General features: G+C 36.0%; 1 protein-coding gene and 1 pseudogene across 8 annotated transcripts in view; both read right to left on the reverse strand.

Moving 5' to 3' along the window:
* The window catches only part of DENND6A (DENN domain containing 6A), an 85,379-nt gene that overhangs the window by 776 nt on the left and 63,861 nt on the right, over positions 1-20,742 (reverse strand). For 2 of the 8 annotated variants that reach the window (XR_010024908.1, XR_010024909.1), the window contains exons 14-20: positions 20,628-20,692; positions 19,789-19,878; positions 18,240-18,293; positions 18,024-18,133; positions 17,718-17,820; positions 16,265-16,339; positions 598-890 (exon numbers count right to left, since the gene is read on the reverse strand). Coding sequence is in view for 6 of the 8 variants with exons in the window: in XM_063114998.1 (XP_062971068.1) it covers positions 5,466-5,717; positions 16,265-16,339; positions 17,718-17,820; positions 18,024-18,133; positions 18,240-18,293; positions 19,789-19,878; positions 20,628-20,692 (749 nt within the window). In the remaining 2 variants the exon portion in view is untranslated. Of the gene's footprint in view, positions 1-597; positions 891-5,394; positions 5,718-6,525; positions 6,612-7,042; positions 7,182-13,444; positions 15,787-16,264; positions 16,340-17,522; positions 17,601-17,717; positions 17,821-18,023; positions 18,134-18,239; positions 18,294-19,788; positions 19,879-20,627; positions 20,693-20,742 lie in introns of those variants that run through there. The other 6 variants (XM_063114998.1, XM_063114997.1, XM_063115001.1 and 3 more) reach the window with 5 other exon arrangements.
* LOC134391091 (soluble calcium-activated nucleotidase 1-like) lies at positions 5,837-7,040 on the reverse strand (annotated as a pseudogene).

Here is a 20,742-nt window from a genome sequence, read left to right on the forward strand (position 1 = left end):
GGCTGAGTAAACTATGGTATATCCATACTATGGAATACCATCAGGAATTAGAATGGTGTAAAACTATATATTCAAATGAAAACATCTCAAGTACAATTTGTGGGAAAAGGCAAATAATGAGTAAATACTCTAGGATAATACAAAAGTATAGATTTCCCGTATGTGTGAGTGTGCACGCATGTGTGTAAATGGAGAACAAGAACTTGAAGTAGAATCTATTTGCAGTGGTAGTAGTTAGAGGTTATTTGATTAATCTGTGGAGGGAGGAGGGGGCCTTCCCAGGAAGTGAGGGAACCTAGTTTTGGAGTGGTAATCAAAGCAGAGCTTATCTGTACTTTTAAAAGTCTGCTTTATGGAGATATAATTTACTGCAATAGAATTCACCAGTTTTAACTGTACAATTTGATGAATTTTAGCAAACGTATACAGTAGTGTAGCCCCCGTCATAATCATGATAACAGACAGTTCTCTTATTCCAAAAGTTCCCTCATGTTCCATTGTACTCATCTGCTTTGCCCTCACCTCCAGCCCCTGGCTGACCACTGATCTGCTCTATTGTTTTGTCCTTTCCAGAATTTCATATACATGGAATCATACCTTGTGTAGTCTTTTACGTTGGCTTCTTTCTTCTACCATAAATGATTTTGAGATTCATCCATTGTTATTGCGTGTATCAGTAGCCTGTTTTTTATTGCGGAGTACTATTCCGTTGTCCTCATATAACAATTTGTTTATTCCGGGCCAGCCTGTGGCTCACTTGGGAGAGTGTGGTGCTGATAACACCAAGGCCACAGGTTCGGATGCCTATATAGGGATGGCTGGTTAGCTCACTTGGGAGAGCGCGGTGCTGACACCACCAAGTCAAGGGTTATGATCCCCTTACCGGTCATCTTTAAAAAAACAAAAACAATTTGTTTATTCATTCATCAGTTGATGGATTTTGAGTTGCTTAAATCTTCGAACTATTATGAATAAAGTTGCTATGAACATTTGTATCTGTGTTTTACAAGATGAATTTATTCATGAATTACGAAATTTTAAAAAATCTTCAAATTTGATTAATCAATTAACCACTATTTAACATATATTATTCCAGATTTTCCTCTAAAATACTGCCATCTCTATATAAATGTTAATGGGATTTTATACTGGAAAGTAACTCCTTTTGATTTAATGTACTATGGACATTTTAAGATGTTAATACTTAAAGATTTAACTTCTTTTTTTTACGGGCCTCATTCCATCATATGAATATAACTGCTCTATCAAATTGTAAAATGTGCATACTCTTTGATCCAAAAATTCCACCTTCAGGAATTTATGGTACGGAAAATTTCCATCAAGTTTGCTAGGTGTGCTTGTAAGATGTTCAAATAATGTTCATTACAGCATTGTTTGTAACAGAAAACTGGAAACATCAATTTTTTAAAAAATAAAATATTTACCCCGTCCTGGCCAGCTGGCAAAGGCAAAAAAACCAAAAACAACAAAAAAATATTTAAATCCCCTTTTGTTTCTTTTCCTCACTGACCACTAGCCCAGATACTCCAGTTTTGCTTTTGCTTTGCTACAGCTTTTTAAATTTACAACAATGATAAATTAAGACAATGATTAGACTCATTGCCAGGACAATGATTTGATATATTTTACGATTTAATCTATTTTCCCAGTAGTGCTGTACTGTGTGGTTCTGTAATTCTTATTCCAACTAGTGCATTTCTGCAGCATGAGATTGAGTAAGAAAAATCTGCACAGTTTCGAAGAGCATAAGCTAGTTTGTATTGCTGAAGGCTTGCTGAGTAAAGCTCCCTTTGCTAGGATCAGAGACTCGTTTCTTATGAGTGGCTCTGGGCAGTCAAAAGCAAAAACTTCTTTATGCAGGTAGATTGATAAGATAAAGACATTTCGTAGACAACAATGGGTTTACTTTGCTGTTTTGTTTTCAATTTACAAATATTCCAGTACATTTTTATTCTTAAAGTGAAACTAAATGTAAATGTAATTAAATATACAGCATTTAAAGAACACCAGAGAAATGCAAAGGGGAGTAGTGGTGTGTGAATTCCTAGTCTTTAGATAGTTTGGCCCAACGTGTTATCTCTCAGGAACTCAAAGCCTCTGCCATAAAGTTAAGACCTTTACTTTTTTTCAGTGCCTTTTATTAAGTCTTTTTTAAAAAATGTTTTATTTATTCCATTTGATTTTGTGGGAGGGTCTGTATATCTGGATCTCTCATCTTTGCTAGGGGTCAGGGTTTTGTTTGTGTTTTAATAATTTTAGTAAAGATTGCTGACTTGGAAGAGTATTGAATTTACTAAGTCAACATTCACCTACTTCCCCAATTTAAAATGCTCCCCCTACTTTATTTGCTTCATAAAGGTGTTATAAATTTTATACATAAGTCTTACACTATTTTAAAGTTTCTTGCAGGAAGATTTTTAAAAATAAGGCATGCAACTGCCTTACTAGCTTCCTTCAAAGTATTTATAGCAGTCACATTCCTGACTTCCAGAAGAACTGGTATCCTGGTTTTCTGGATGCCTTAAAGCAGAGTGATTTTATGATGGGTAAATAGCATGAGGCCACTAATTCTAATAAGATTTGTATTTACCATTTCACATTTATAAACATTTCAGTTTTTAAAAATTGGGTAGCTTAAAGCTAAATGTCTAAGACTACTTATTAAGTACCATAGTGACATTAATGAAATAAGGTTATTTCACAAAATCTTCTTCCATTCACCCAAATCTCCATCCTTCCTGGCTTTACAAATATTTTAAATGTCACAATTATTGATATATCTTCCATGCTATGATGATTTTTTCCTGCAAAAATTAAATTTACTGATTCATGTAATCCTTTCTTCATGATAATGGTTGATAGTGTTAATGAAATAATCACTTCAAGTTAAACTCATGTATCTATATGGTTCTCAAACTTTAAAAAGAGTTCTCAAACTTAAGCCTCGTAAGCTTATTACTTAAGCCTGGAAAACTTATTACTTAAGCTTGGAGAACTAAATTGCCGAGACTGTCATTTCTAGCCAAGATCAAGTAACAAGGACCGGATTTATCCTCTTACCTAAAATAACCATCCCATCTCACCCCCCCCCCCAAAAAACAGGCAACATATATGAAACAATTCTTTTTCAAGATACTGGATACCAGGCAATGAAGAACAATGATCCCTAAAAGATAGGAAACATATGCAGGGAACCCTGAGCCCTAAGATTGCCCCAGTTTATTGCTTTCAGAGTTTCCAGGCTGCAGCGTAGAAAGGGGGAACAGAGGGACAGCCTGGTGGACTCTTTGAGCTGAGAATCTGGGACAACCAAATCTTAGAATTCCAGAGAGGAGAGAGCAGCACAGAAAGAGAAAACCATGCAGATGATTCCCCTAGAGTATTCATCAGAATACGGATCAGCATATGCATGCAAGTAAAAGCTAAGGAAAAGATGATCAGAAAGGATTAGAGGGAACAGTACCCAGGGATGATAGGCAACAATACTTGTTCCCATCAGCAAGACAGAAAAAACTCATTATTCATGGGACAGTGAGTAGAATACTCAGGAAGGTCTTGCATCAGTAGTGAAGAATAATTGGTTCTAGACTGAGCACTGCTCCAGACTACTGAACAAATTATAAAAGACATGAAAGGATCAGGTTGTTTCCCAGTAACTTAACTGCATTGTAGAACAAAGTTCAAGAAGACTTATAGGAATGGGGCTGGCTAGTGAGCTCAGTTGGTTAGAGCACAGTATTGGTAACACCAAGGTCAAGGGTTCAGATCCCCATACCGGCCTGCCGCCTCCCCCTACAGCCCCCCCCCAAAAAAATCTATAGGAATACAAAAATATCCAATACCCCAATACCCAATGAGATAAAATTCTGGCATCTAATTTAAAATTAACAGGCATGTAAAGAGGCAGGAATAATCAATCAATTGAAACCAACCCAGAATTAACACAGAAGTTATTTTTAAAAAGTAGAGACATGTAAAATACAAGAAAGGCCTAAGTCAAGCATCTAGAAATTAAAACTGCAATGTTTGAGACAAAAATACACTAGATGGAATTAACAGCAAATTAGATAATACAGAAGAAAAAATTCATGAACATAAAAGGTGTAGCACGCTGGCCAGTTAGCTCAGTTAGAGCACAGCCTTGTGATACCGAGGTCAAGGGTTTGGATCCCCATCAGATGCCCATACTCACCAGCCACCCCACCCCCCCAAAAAAGCATAGCAAGAGGAACTATCCAAAATGAAATACAAAAAAAGAAAGAAAAAAAAAAAAAGGCATCAGCTGTAGACAACTGCAAGCGGCCTAATGCATGGGTAACTGAAGTCCCTGAAAAAAGGGGAGAGGGATAATATTTGAAGAAAAAATGGCCTAAGTTTTTTCCAAATTTGATAAAACCACAGGTACAGAAGCTCAACTAACCCTAAGCACAAGAAACCGGAAGAAAATTACATCAAAGTATATTGTCATCAAGCAAGTCAAATCAAGTGATAAAGAGAAAGTCTTAAAAGCAGCCAGAGAGGGCTGAGCCCGTGGCGCACTCGGTAGCGTGCTGCGCTAGCAGCGCGGCGACGCTCCCGCCGCCGCGGGTTCGGATCCTATATACGGATGACCGGTGCACTCCCTGGCTGAGCGCCGGTCACGAAAAAAAAAAAAAAAAAAAAGCAGCCAGAGAAAAAGAGACTTAGTAACTAAATAGGAACAAAGATAAGTATGACATACTTCTCACTGGAAACAATGCAAGCAAGAAGAGAGTACAGCAACATCTTAAAATACTGAAAATAAAAAGGTCAGGACACAAATCTATATCCAGGAAAAACATCTTTAAAATAACATACATCCAGACATAAAATGGTTAAAAGAATTCATCGACAGCAGACCTGTACTACGAGAAATGTTAAAAGCGGTTTTTCAGGCAAGGGGAAATGATACCGTATGTATCTGCTCAAAGGAATAAAGAGCATTAGAAAAAGTTAAAAGAGTATAGGGCTGGCCAGTTAGCTCAGTTGGTTATGGTGGGAAGTTATAACACCAAGGACAAGTGTTCAGAATCCTCTGACTGGCCAGGCACCAAAAAAAAAAAAAAAAAGTATATACAAGGAAGGGTACTTTAAAATGTTCATGGAAAGATTCATATTATCTTTCAATTCTACTTTCCTATGAGCTTTTTTCTTAGTTTGCTTTTGGTGGGTGGCCGGTGTGGGGATCTGAACCCTCGACCTTACACAAGGCTATGCTCTAACCAACTGAACAAACCGGCCAGCCTTCCATGGACTTTTTGAAATAACCTCATATGAAATTTTCTCTTATTATTTAAAACTTTATATAAAAAAGATAATTGCTTAAACAAAACTAACAACAATATATTGTGGGATTTATTTTATTTATTGTAGCTCTAGAAATATTTATTGGATAAAAGAACAAATGGAAGGAAAAGAAAGGGAGGTCAGATGGAAGACAGGGCATGGCAGAATTCAAAAGAATAGGGGCCCCAAATCAAGATGCCAAGTGATCGATTGTTACCACCAGATGGCAGCGCAGAGAAAAGTTCTGGCCATGGCAACCAGGAGAGCTGCTGTTCCTTTGAACCTCTGCCTCTTTCCCAGCTCCTCGAAATCACATCTCTGGCTGCTTCATATACACTTGGACTGAACTCTCTATTTTGGAGATCTTTAAACCAGGCGCACACGTCATAGTTCTGAAAAGAACAAAACAAAAGCACAGTCCTCTGGTTTTTATATTTGGGTCCTGATGCAGCTTAAAGCTGTCCACCCCTCAGCCTTGCTCACCATCTTAATTTTTAAATTTAAATAAATTCTATTCATATTTCACACTTCAGATCTAGGTTTCTGGCAGAAGAAAGCGTCCGTCGAGCGTGAAGGCCGTGACATAGGTGGCAATTTTGCCGCTGCCCTCTTCGGACTTGAGGGCCATGATGATCTCTGGTCACTGGTGTTGGGGATGCACTTGAAGGACGAGAAGCTGTGCATGGGGACCACCTGCCTCCCCCACGTGGCTGAAGTCCTGGGCCTCGCTCAGGAGGAGGCTGGTCCCCTCGCGCAGGTTGTCCTCCTCGCTGTGCCGCTCTTGGTTGGCCTGGCACGGTGGAAGGAACCAGTGCTGCAGCGTGTCACTCAGGAAGGAAGATTCGTAGATGAGGTATATAGCCCGTTGGTCGGATCCCAGCGGCAGCCCTAACAGCACTGCAACTGGACACCCAGCTGCCGTGGTCCACATGCCTTTGTGGCCCACCACCTTCACCCACTCTGGGTTCTCACTCATCACTCCTCCCCGCCCCCGTGGTGGTGGCGCTCTCCTTGCCCAGGCCACCCACACAGACGCTTGTCCTTCAGAGCCAGCCACTCGGCTTTCAAGCCTTTTTCCACAGCTCTGTCGCCATCAGACAGAATCATCCCCAGCACAGCCTTGGTGCCTTTGATCTGTAGAAGAATCTTCCAGGCATCCACGGAGTAGAATTTCCCGTAGAGGACAATCAGATCCCAGAGCTGCATGCCACTCCACTGTTCCGCCAGGCACGACTTCAAGACCCCATAGTCTTTGTCACACTCCATGTCCACCTTGTCCCCTCTATCTGAGAAGGTCAGATAACCCTTTTTCAGGTAACTGAACCAGGTGTTATCCTCTTGGGTCCTTGACTCCCGTGTCCAGGTAGGCAGTAACTGGGATTCAGTAATAAAACCCACCTGACACCCTCTCGGGGGGATTTAGGGGGGCGATGTTATCGTGCCAGCTGGCAGGTGCCTGGTCTGACTCTAGTTGTAAGTGGGGGCCTGCCTGGGTATAGGTAGTGAGAGTAGAGTGGCCAGAAGACAGCAGGGCCCACAAAGGACAGCAGAATCACCCTCTAGCGGGGACAGAAACGGGTCTACTGCCTTGATCTTGGACGCCAGCACAGGAAGGGCCCCACAACACACACTCTTATCTGGAGGGAGTACACAGAGACCCATTCTAGGTGGTCAGAGGGCTGGACGGGCATTAGATTGCAAGTCAGGTGGGACATTTACTGGTTTATTACAAATGATATTACAATGGATACAGATACAGAGACGTACAGGGTGAGGTATTGGGGCACAGAGCTTCCATACCCTTCCCTGCGCACCACCCTCCAGAAACCTCCATGTGTTCAACCATCCAGGAGCTCCTATTGTGGGATTTAAAACATAGATAAAAGTAAAATTTATCAGCAGTATAATAAAGGCTAGGAAAAGATGGAAATACACTTTTAAGATTCTTATTCTATAAATGCAGTGGTATGTCACTTGAAGGTACAATGATAAGTTAAAGATGTATACTATAAACCTGAAAGTAACCACTAAACTAATAAAGTTATACCTTATCCCTCAAAAAAGATAAAATGAGATCATAAAAATATTCTAATTCAAAAGTCAGAAAAAAAGGGAAGAGCACATAAGACAAATAGAAAACAAATAGTGAGGTAATAGAGTCAAACCTAATCATGAATAATCACATTAATTGAAATGGTATAATCATGCCACTTAAAAGGCAGAAATTGTCAAACTGGGTAAAAAAGCAAGTTCAAACTATAAGCTACCTACAAGAAAGCATTTAAAATATAAGGACACAAATAGGTTAAGAGTAAAAGAAAAGATAAACCATGCTAACAATCATCAAAAGAAAGCTAGGGAGTTCTAATAATATCAGACAAAGTATATTTTGGAGCAAAGAATACACAAATCCACAATATAACTGTAATTAAGAGACTTTAGTAGCCCTTTCTTAATCATTGATAGTACAAGCAGGCAGAAAACTAGGAAGAACCAGCCAACCTGACCTGAAATTTATATAAAACACTCCACCCAGCAACAGCAAAATACACATTGTTCTAAGTGTACCTAAAACATTTACCAAGATAAACCATATTCTGGGTCATAAAGCAAATCTCAAATCTGAAAAAATTAAAATCACATCAAGTATGTTCTCAGACCATATTGAGATGAAATCAGAATAACAGAAAAGATTTTTTAAAATCTCCAAATATTTTGAAAGCAAATAAACACCTTTCTAAATAATTCATGGATCAAAGAAAAAAAAAGTAATTATAAGGTATTTTGAACTGAACAAAAATAAATATAGAACATATTAAAATTTATGGGATGCCACTAAAGCAGTACTTAGGGGGAAATTTATAGCACTAAAAGCGTATATTAGAAAAGAAGAAAGATCTGATGTCAACAATCTAAACTTCAATATTGAGTAACTTAAAAAAAAAAAGAAAAAGAAAAATTTAAAACCAAAGCAAGCAGAAGAATGGAAAGACTGAGTAGAAATCTGTAGAATAAAAAACAGAAAAATATTGAAAAAAATTAATATAACCAAAACCTGGTTCTTTAAGAAAATCAATAAAATTGAGAAGCTGCCGATATCAGGAATGAGACAGAAGTTACATCACTTTTATTATTAAATAAACAATTAATTAAATAATAATTATCTAATAATAATTAAAATAAAATATTAAATGTTTTAATATTTAATAATAAAAATAAATTTTAATAATGTTAAAATAATAAAAGAATATTATGAACACTTTCATGCCCATAAATTTGACAACTTAGATGAAATGGACAAACTTCTTGAAAGACAAACTACCCAAGCTCACTTGAGAAGAAATAGGTGCTGATAACACCAAGGTCAAAGGTTCAAATCCCGGGGCAGCCTGTGGCTCTCTCGGGAGAGTGTGGTGCTGATAACACCAAGGCCATGGGTTCGGATCCCATATAAGGATGGCCAGTTAGCTCACTGGGTGAGCGTGGTGCTGACAACACCAAGTCAAGGGTTAAGATTCCCTTACCAGTCATCTTTAAAAAAAAAGTTCAAATCCCCACACTGGCCAGCCACCAAAACAAAAAACAACAAAAAAAGGAACAGACAACTTTAATACCCTTATACCTGTTTTAAAAATTGCAAGTGTAGTGAAACACTGTTCCACAAAGAAAACTCCAGGCCCAAATGGCCCAAATTCTAACAAATCTTCAAGGAAGAGAGAATACCAACTTGACACAAACTCTTCCAACTCACTCTATGAGGGCTGATACCAAAACCAAAGACATTACCAAAAAACTACAAATATATATGCTTTATGGACATAGATGCAAAAATTCTAAACAAAATTTTAGCAAATCAAATCCAAAACTATATTGAAAAGGTAACACATCACGACTAAGTAGGGTTAATCCCAGGAATAGAGTTGGTTTAACATCAAAAAACCAATCAATATAACAAATCAATCATATTTACAAACAAAAACCGAAAAACCATATGATTATCTCCGTAGATGCAGACTTTAACAAAAAATTTAAATACATCAAACAATATATTTGTTAAATACGTAATGTTAAAAGTATATTAACATATACATTTTAAAAATACATTTACCAAATACATTTGTTAAATAAATACATATAAAGTATTTAACAAAATCCAAAGCTTATTCCTGATTAAAAACTCTCAGCAAACTAGAAATAGGAGACTTCGTCAGCTTGATAAGCAACATCTACAACAACTTACAGCTAATATTTTTAATGATGAAAGACTGAATGCTTTCCTTTAAGATCAAGAACAAAAGAGGGATGTCTACTCTTACCAATGCCATTCAACATTGTAAAAAAATAAATAAGTCATCCAGATTGGAAAGGAGAAGTAAAACAGTCTTTATTCACCAGATGGCATGATCTTCTATGTAAAAAATCTGATGGAATCTTTTTAAAAAGGCTACTAGAACTAATGAATGAGTATAGCAAAGTTGCAGGATATAAGATCAGTATACAAAAGCCAACTGTATTTCTCCATACTAGTATTTTTTTTTTTTTTTTTTTGTCTTTTTTGTGACCTGCCACACCGCGCTCAGCCAGTGAGCGCACCGGTCATCCCTATATAGGATCCGAACTCGCGGCGGGAGCGCTACTGCGCTCCCAGCGCCGCACTCTCCCGAGTGCACCACGGGATCTGCCCTTAGTTTTTTTTTTTTTTTTTTTAAAGATGACCGGTAAGGGGATCTTAACCCTTGACTTGGTGTTGTCAGCACCACATCTCCCTCTCCAAAGTGAGCTAACCAGCCATCCCCATATAGGATCTGAACCTGTAACCTTGGTGTTATCAGCACCACACTCTCCCAAGTGAGCCATGGGCCGGCCCCTACATACTAGTATTTTAAACTGAGTTTTTGCCTGAAAAGTTGAAAATTAAAATTTTTTAAATATTATTTACAACATCAAAAATATGGTAGGCTTAGGGATAAATCTGAAAGACGTGAAAGACTTGTACCCCAAATCTACAAAATATTGTTGGGAGAAATTAAAGAAGATGTAAATAAATGGAAAGATATACTTTGTTCATGATTCAGAAGACTCATTATTATTGACATGTCAATTCACCCTCAAACTGATCTGTAGATTCAATGCAATCCCATTCAAAACCCCTTCAGGAATTATGTAGAAAGTCACAAGCTGATTCTAAAATTCATATGGAAATGTAAAGGACTTAAATATGCAAAGCAACATTGAAAAAGGACAAAGTTGGAAAGCCAGCACTGACTGATTTAAAGACTAAAGCTATAGTAATCAAGACAATGTTATATTGGCATAAAAACAGACATATATACAAACACACACACACACACACACAACAATGAAACAAAATAGGGAGTGTAAAAATAAACCCACATATATATGGACAAGTAAATTCTGACAAAGATGCAAAGGCAATGCAACTGACTTTTGACAAAAGATAACCATTCCATAGATGTTGCTCAAACAACTGGATATCCATATGAAAAAACAAAAAACATTAGATCCATACTTCACACACATGCTAAAATTCCAAATGGTTTATGAACCTAAGTGCAAAACCTAGAACTATATAACTTCTGAAGAAAACAGAATGTGAGCCTGGGTTAGGCAAAGAGCTATGACACCAAAAGCAAAACACTTAAAGAACAAATTGATAAACTGAACATCAAAATTAAAAACTTTTGCTTTTCAAAAGACACTGTTAAGTGGAAAAGGTAGGTCACAAACTGAAATAAATTTTAGCAATCATAATTCAGTATCTTGTATCAAATTGTTTCATCTGTTTTAAACAAACACGGAAGAATATTTGGAAAAAAATTTTAGGAGTTTGTTTTATTAACAAATGCTAATTTCCATTTACATAATAATACTACAATTTGACCAAGTTGTAGATGACATATAAATAATATGTCTTGGCTATACTGAAGGGATATCAAGTATTTATGATAATTTAGTCTTTATTATGAGTTAATATATTTTGTTATTTAAAAGATATTTATATTTATTTATAGAATGAAACTAGATCCATACCTCTCACCGTATACTAAAATCAACTCAAAATGGATTAAGGATTTAAATATACACCCTGAGACAATAAAACTTCTTAAAGAAAACATAGGGGAAACACTTCAGGAAATAGGACTGGGCACAGACTTCATGAATACGACCCCAAAAGCACGGGCAACCAAAGGAAAAATAAACAAATGGGATTATATCAAACTAAAAAGCTTCTGCACAGCAAAAGAAACAATTAAAAGAGTTAAAAGACAACCAACAGAGTGGGAGAAAATATTTGCAAAATATACATCTGACAAAGGATTAATATCCAGAATATATAAGGAACTCAAACAACTTTACAAGAAGAAAACAAGCAACCCAATTAAAAAATGGGCAAAAGAGCTAAGTAGGCATTTCTCGAAGGAAGATATCCAAATGGCCAACAGACATATGAAAAAATGCTCAACATCACTCAGCATCCGGGAAATGCAAATCAAAACCACATTGAGATACCATCTAACCCCAGTTAGGATGGCTAAAATCCAAAAGACTATGAATGATAAATGCTGGCGTGGCTGCGGAGAAAAAGGAACTCTCATACATTGTTGGTGGGACTGCAAAATGGTGCAGCCTCTATGGAAAATGGTATGGAGGTTCCTTAAACAATTGCAAATAGATCTACCATACGACCCAGCCATCCCAATGTTGAATATACCCAGAGGAATGGAAATCATCAAGTCGAAGGTATACCTGTTCCCCAATGTTCATCGCAGCACTCTTTACAATAGCCAAGAGTTGGAACCAGCCCAAATGCCCATCATCAGATGAGTGGATACGGAAAATGTGGTACATCTACACAATGGAATACTACTCAGCTATAAAAACGAATGAAATACTGCCATTTGCAACAACATGGATGGACCTTGAGAGAATTATATTAAGTGAAACAAGTCAGGCACAGAAAGAGAAATACCACATGTTCTCACTTATTGGAGGGAGCTAAAAATTAATATATAAATTCACACACACACATAAACACACACACACACACACACTAACCGGGGGGGGGAGGGGAAGAAGATATAACAACCACAATTATTTGAAGTTGATACAACAAACAAACAGAAAGGACATTGTTGGGGGGGGGGAGGGAGAAGGGAGGGAGGTTTTGGTGATGGGGAGCATTAATCAGCTACAATGTATATCGACAAAATAAAATTAAAAAAATAAATAAATAAATAAAAAATAAATAAAAATAAATAAATAAATAAATAAAAGATATTTATACATAATTAAAGGAGCTTTTGCTTTCTTCAACTATGTTTTTAGAGAACTAATAGTAGATGGTATTTAAAAATTTTTACCCCAGTTATGTTGAAAAGGAGAAAGCTAGTAAAGTCCACATGTAAAAAACAAATGAATTAAGTATGAGCACAAGTGAAAAATAAAAGGACAAATTTTAACGCCATCACTGATGGCCACTTACAAGCCCAACAGAGAGGCATCACAATAAGACCTACCCTCTTGACACCTTAATCTTGGATTTATAGCCTTCAGAATTATGAGAAAATAAATTTCTGTTGTTTAAGCCATAAAAAAAGTAATGGCATCTCTTTTAACTGAAACATTTTGTAATATATCTTGAAGGATATTATCCAGTAACTTCAAAAAGGATTAACACCAATATGTTTTCTTATTATTAACAAACAAGTTAAAATCCAAAGAATAATATAACATACTTGCTACTTTTAAAAAAGAAGAGAAAGAAATAAAAGTATTCTGAAATTTAAGGTTAAAAGAAATGTACCAAATGAAGGAGAATCTAACAAAACCTAGATTATTAAGCTAAAATATTTGTATTAGAATATTTCATAAAATCAGTGCACTGCTAGGAAGATAGGAAATCACCTAATTAATTTGTTACTAAACTGTACTGTTTACCTGTTCATAGTTAAGTATACAGAAGAATTTTTTCATTTGAATTTCTTAAAAAAAAAAAAAATGTCAGGAAATAAAAAATCCAATAATGCACAAGTTTCGTTAACTATGCATTGTTTTCAAGCATTCCAGCCCCACTCAGAAATAACACAAGATATCCAAGTGCTTTAAAATACAAGGCCTTTAATTCAGTTTTCAGTAATGACCATAAATGCCTTCACAAAACCTCTTTTTCACTGTAAATAGAAGGCACTAGGCATCATTACATAATATCCTTAAAATAGTGATTCCTTCTGATGCTGGTGGAGAGAAAACATTAAATGGCAGGGTTTAGATATTAACAAAGTCTTCTCCAAAAAAAGAAAAGATAAATCTGAAAATCACACAAAAAATTACATTCCTAGTCAGTCTTTTTTCCTCAGGTTCCCAATGCAACTTTAAGTTATTTTTACAAGTACATAATTTGAAATTAAGAGATAGACCAGGTAAGTATGATATGGTTTTCAACCTGTGTTACATTTCAGTTAAATACAGTAAATATGAAGACGCCATTATCATGCTAATTGGCATCTTTTGCTACTCTTTAGCTGTGCAAAATAAACTTGAAATGATACATTGTGTAGTGGTATAATTTAAAAGATCCTTGATATGACACTGACAACTCAAATTCTGGTCACAAACTGTATATAAATTGTAAGATTACTAAAATACACCTTTTTGAAAAATAAGATGACCATTTATACCTAAATAAAGTTTCCCACAAAGTTATGAAATACTTTAGCATATAAAAGTAGTTGCCCCTTTTCTGAAAGGTCAATTGTTGTTTCACAAAATAACTCATATGATCAAAGGCAAATGATTTCTTTCAAATGCCATATTCTCTCTATGACTTTGAGGTATGCTGCAAGAGACTATCAGTGACCAGCCTGTGCCAAAAAAAAAAAAAGTATCCATGAGAAAAGGGCACATTTGGGTATGAGAACACAGTCACAAACAAAAGAAAGCTTTCTTGGGTCAGTAATGCCCTTAAGAATTACATCAACAGAGAACAAAAAATAGCTTCTGAAGCTATTTTTTCAATAACAACTAAAATTGGTTATTTAGAGGGTAATTCAAGACACACTATTTACATATGTGCTATGTCATGTGTGCCTATTTTAAATAGTGGCTTCTGCAGGACACTCCTATTCAAACACAAACCAACCTTGTTCTATCAAATCACATTCTTCTATTTTTGGCAAGGTAGTATAGTTTAAGCAAAACACAAAAACAACAACATAAAACTAGCTAAACAGTGATTCAGGCAAAAATTCCCATGTCAAACAAGAGTAGGGAAAGTGTTTTGAGAACATTAACTTTGGGAGAAAAACACTACCAAACAAATAATGCTGGAAATAAATCTTATAATCACTCAAATAACTGTCATATAAAAAGCTTATGAATGCCTCTGAAAAAAGAATAGTTCAGGTTAAAAAAGAGCTGATTATGAAGTTCATAATTAGGATGTCTGAAAAATATCCAAACTAATTTTAAACAGGCCCAATTAGTAAAGGGTAAAAGAAAACTCTTCCATAATTTATAGAGGACTGGCCAGCTAGCTAGAGCGCCGTGTTATAACACCAAGGACAAGGGTTTGGATCCCCATACTGCCCAGCTGCCAAAAAAACCCCCCAAAAACATAATTAATACTAGATGTCTTCCTGCCTTTGGAGAAACTGATAAGATTAAATTTAGAAAATAATGAAATAACCTATGTGACAACTGGAAAAAACCCACCATGCCTAAGAAACATATTTTTAAGCAATGATTACTCAATAGAATGCCTTATAAAATTACATATCATAATCTAGCTAAGAAGAAGCTTCAACACTAGCAGCTGGACCTCATGAAACATATAGGACAACAAAAGGCACTACATAAGCATCAATTACTTCTAACTATAGTTGAACAGTTTAAACTTTTCCTTCTTAAAAAGATAGCCAGTGTAAATGTTTTTATATCCCCCTGAGTTTTAACATGATTAGGCAAAGCAGCACCAATTTAAAAAAATATCTGCAATGCCAGCACTGCAGTTTGGAATCACTTATACTGATGGCCCCACAGGTCTCTCATAAGAGCACTTTAGAACATCATTAAAAATATAGAAACGCCTTTCAGTGTTTCAGTATTAAAGTGGAACCACCACAGATACCCATTTTTAAAAATAATGCACTAAAAAGGTCTGTTTATACAACAGAGTCTTTCCACCCTGTATCTAGCATCCACGGCTATTTTCCACTCTGCTGCCACCGAGTTCTCCTTTGTGCGTCTGGATGAAATGTCAGTATGCTTCATGGTGCACAATCCTTTTTGGCTAGAAAATACTGGCAAATATCATGTCATGCCTGTTTTGAGCAGTATGCTTTGCAGGTCCTCTGGCAATGCTAAGATAATTGCATCTATGTGTGTCCGTAATTTTTCCACAGTGTCAGGTTTCACAGGTAAACGCTCTCGATCTGCCTGCAACTACACAAGGAACATTTGGTAGCATTTAAATTATCCTCTGAATCTGTATTAATACATTATATTCTCTAAATAAACAGTTTTAACGGTCTAACAATTTGGACTTTCGGACTTAGACTAGAATTTACAGAAATGAAAAAAGCAAAGAACATGCCATTCAAACAATACATGACTAAGCTCAATAAAAGGCATCTATGTAACATCACTGATAATACCTAGGCATACTATGTGGTATTAAACGTGACTGTTTTTGTAGAACTCATTACACTCCATGTAAATAACTTTAGAAAAATATGGCATTCATTATGATCTGCTTGTGTGACCACAAGGTATTTTCAGTCAGATCTACCATCAATTGACCAATCTCAAATCTTCCCATTTAAAGTTACTTCTGTGATACATTAAGGATTCTCAGCTCAAATGAGAGGAAAATATCTTCACAGGACAGTCAATTTAATCTTTGGCTGCTTTGGCTACATACCAGCTTATTTTTCAACTTCAATACAAGGTCTACTGTTTCTACTTCTGTGTGTTTCTGAATCCAGAGAAGTAAGTCCTAGAACAATAAGCAAATCCCATATCAATAAGTACTCAAAATAATATTTAAACCCCTCTATTTCAATAGGCAAGGTAACTGGGAAGGAAAGACAAGAAGAAAAAGAAGAACGGGGTATTTAACCCAGATACAGCATTACAGTGCAAGAATAATTCTCATGAAATTCTAGTAACTGTTAATTAGATAATTTGACATCAGCCAGGACAATTGTCTAATATTTGGAAGTATAACAAAATCTAAGAAAATTTCTTTCTGAGATGGCCCTTTTAGGTTAAGGAAGAAAAACAAAATTGCAATTCAAATTGCAATACTAACCCCTACCCCACTACGTGGTGAGTAATTTATAAGGAACATTAGCTAACAAATCAAGATAACTGTACATGAATGTATTACTAGATATAAACTTTGCATCTTCAGATAAGCTCTTCCTGGTCTTACGTTGTGGTTGCCTTCATCATTTTTTTTTTTTTTTTTTTTTTTTTTTGTCTTTTTCGTGACCAGCCACACCGTGCTCAGCCAGGGAGCGCACCAGCCATCCCTATATAGGATCCGAACCTGTGGCGGGAGCGCAGCAAGCTCCCAGCGCCGCACTCTCCCGAGTGTGCCACGGGGTCGGCCCCTGCCTTCATCATATTACCTTCCTCAAAGCCACAGTCACTGGGAGTTTAGGATTAAACAGTTAACACTGAGCCTAGCCCACCTAAACATTTAAAGCTAAATATAAATGAAAATAAGACTATCCTTTATATTTTCACAAGTAGTTTAATTTAAAATAGCCTGGTGATAAATTATAGAATATGAAAAATCAGTCCAAATGCATTAAAAAATTGTTATTACTAACTGGAAAAGGTGAATAAATCCTATGGGAAAAGATCTGGAGTTTGTGTGGTTTTGAATCCTAACTCCATCCAGTAGTGTGCTGGTAAATATTTAACAACTAGTTTTCCAAATAGTCTCTGGTTTGTAGAATTTGCAATATTCCTGCTATAGAAAATTTCTAGCTACCAACCTGAGGTAACTGAATGCAGAGCTGGGAAGAGATGTGCACAATCAACTCTTGTGAGCTACTGCAAGTGGACTCCAGCACATTGCTGGCTCCACTACTTAGCAGTGATGTGATCTGAGGGAAGTCATTTAATTTCTAAGCTGCAGGTGTCTCATAATGCAGATCATACACACCTACCTCAATGAATTGTTGTGAAGTTTAAAAGAAATTATCCATATAAAGCACCTATACAGTCCCTGGCACACAGCACATGATCTAGAAAAGTCAGACATTATTACGATTTATAAAGAAGTGGATATGGGTATAATCAACAACCTCTAAGGATTACTTTCAATGTTTGTTAATCATCACACAAACAGGCTGTTTTCTAACCTCTTCACAAAGAGCTTCTAGATGGAGCGCCTCCAATTTTTGTGTCATTTCTTTCCGCCGGGTCTTGAACCAACCATCAAAATTTGGAGACTTTAGAAAATGCCTATAGAAATAAATTTTTAAAAAGCCAAGTTTGATTGTGACTTACTTCCTCTCCTCAATACCTTTCCTACTTAGCGCTTAGAAAATGATGTCAAACAATGGAATTGTTAAAAAATAATCTAAGCTTAAGCCCAGTTTTTTTGTTTTATTTTATTTTTAATAAAGCACTACAGATAGATGAAAAAAATGGAAAAAAAGACTAACCGGTAAAGTCCAATCCAATCGCCTTTTATTCTAGAGGTTAGCTGAGGTCCTGTTTTCTCAAGTGTTTTCATAAATTCTTCTGGAAGGAACTGTCTTAATTGGGGTGGACTCTAGAAAATAGGACATACTATATTTAGAAATTAGAAATGGATACATTCATAGAAGTGAATTACAGTCAGAAAACGCAAATAAGAATTTATGTGAATATGTTCATACCTTCCATGGAGAAATACTTCTCTGCAAAGGCATCAAACTTGCCACATATCTTTCCTAAAACCAAGAAAAAAAGTTAATAAAAGTTAGGTGTTCTTACCCAGAGAGTTTTCAGAAACATTTAAACAGACCTACTTAAAAAAAATGGGTTTCCAAGTTTTTCATCATATGTTCTTTCTTTTTTTTTTTTTTTTTTCAAAAGATGACCGGTAAGGGGATCTTAACCCTTGACTTGGTGTTGTCAGCACCACGCTCAGCCAGTGAGCGAACCGGCCATCCGTATATGGGATCCGAACCCGGGGCCTTGGTGTTATCAGCACCGCACTCTACCGAGTGAGCCACGGGCCGGCCCACATCATATGTTCTTTCAATGGATATCAACACTCCCATCACTCCCCACAACACATATAGCTACATTTAGATTGAGTTGGGAAGTCAGATTTTTAATAAAAATCTAATTAAATCTTGGATAAGCCAAGGGACTACATATTTTTAATGATAATAATCATTGAGTAACTATATGCCAGAAAATGTACTCAACACTTTACATGCATGACCTCTTTCCTTGCAACCATCCCATGTGGTCGGTATTATTGGGAAACTGAGGCTTCAAAAGGCTAAGTAACCTGACCAAGGTAATACAGCTTAGTCTTGAATTCAGGTCTACCTGACTTTAGTCCATGCTCTTCTGCACTACAGTAAAGTTTATTTACTTAAACAAATAGATTTACTTTTTTTTCTTTTTTGCAGCCAAACTCTTGACTTTGGTGTTACAACACCACGCTCTGACCAACTGAGCTAACCAGCCAGCCCCAAATAGATTTATACAGAACAAAATAAACCAACATCCATAGACAAAGAAAGAATTTTTTCCCCAAAAAATATAGCAGCAAAGATTTCCAAGTTGCTCCCATATAATGTTCATACATAAATTACCTTACATTAATAATCACATAAAATCTCTTTATGATGAAGTTTTCAGAACAGGAGCACATCATGGTATTGCCTATATTTTAATGTGACACTCCACTGAATTTCTTAGAATAACCATATCTAGTCATTTATTCCATAAATATTTGCTACCATATACCAGACTGAGGAAATGATAATGAGCAAGACAGATATGGTCTGGGTCATCACGAAGCCACAGTCTCACAAATATTACATCAAACTGTGCACAAGAAAACAACATCAAAGAAAGAAGCTCCAGGGTAACCTTCTTTCAAGGTGCAAAATGCATTTAATTACATAATATTTCACAACTATTATCTCATTTAAAATTCACAACAACTTCAAAGGTATTTAGGAAAATGGAATCAGCCACATTTTACAAATTTTACAGATTGAGAGAGACAGGAAGTCACTTACAAAAGTTGCACAGTTATCCTAGAACAAAGAATCCAGGTCTCTTGCAAAGTGTTCTGTTTTTAATCACTAAACAATCTAGTAGGTAAAACACACAACTCAAGATAAGCTTTTGGAAAATGGGAAAAACATTCTTATATTCTTCAACAAATCATTAAATTAAGCAAAGATGTATTTGTTAACTTACTAATGGAATGATGAAGCTTTGTGTCAGTTCCAAAAAATATCGTCGGAGAATAACGCTTTGAGCCTCAGAAGGACGCTTCTGTTGTACACCCTTTAAGAGAGGAAACAATAAGAATTTATATTGGCTTTTGTGTGTGTGTGTGTGGCTGGCTGGAATTGGGTTTGGAACCCTTGACCTTGGTGTTGTAACATCACGATCTAACCAACTGAGCTAACAGGGCAGCCGTGAATTTACATTCTAGTGTCAGAATATAAAACAATGGGTAATTACCAAGTTCAACATTTGTAAATATATATTTATAAGTAATATTAAAAAAAAAAAACTAGAACTTCATCTTGAAGTAATTTAAAGTTCATTTGCTCCCTGTAAAAAGAATCTTTAGAGCAAAACATGAGACTTTAGCTTTAAGGAACATCATTTATGTCATACTTAAAAATATCAGTTCACAATAAAGACAATCTTTTTTTTTTTTTTAAACCAGGCCTGACCCCTGAGGCCTCTGAAGACAATCTTTACTTCATATTTACTATCTTAATACTATTAATTTTTTAAAATATGCTAACTATCCCCTATGGTAAGATACTAATTAAGTTTCCTCAGGTAGAATCTATGACTTTTTCATTATTCCTCCCGTTTCTAGAAAGACTGGCACTTGTTTGTAGATACAGACCCAATTCAAGCCCACAATTTCTATTACTTTAGTCTCCTAATTTTTACAAAGCTTTGGTTCAAAAGAGAGACCTACATCTCACATTATTATACGTAAAGCATATATCACCTAACTGCGTATTACATACCCAACAAAAAAATTTAAATTAATAATATGAGCAGGTAATTACCTTCTGCAACTGTTTTATGATCTCTTCATCTCTATTTAGATATGGCTTATAAGAAGTATAAACTCCTAAGAAGTGAAGAAAAGAAGGTAAACAAAAAAAACCCCAAGTACCCATA

Source organism: Cynocephalus volans, chromosome 11 (genome assembly GCF_027409185.1).
Source record: "Cynocephalus volans isolate mCynVol1 chromosome 11, mCynVol1.pri, whole genome shotgun sequence".
In the NCBI taxonomy this organism is placed as follows: Eukaryota; Metazoa; Chordata; class Mammalia; order Dermoptera; family Cynocephalidae; genus Cynocephalus; species Cynocephalus volans.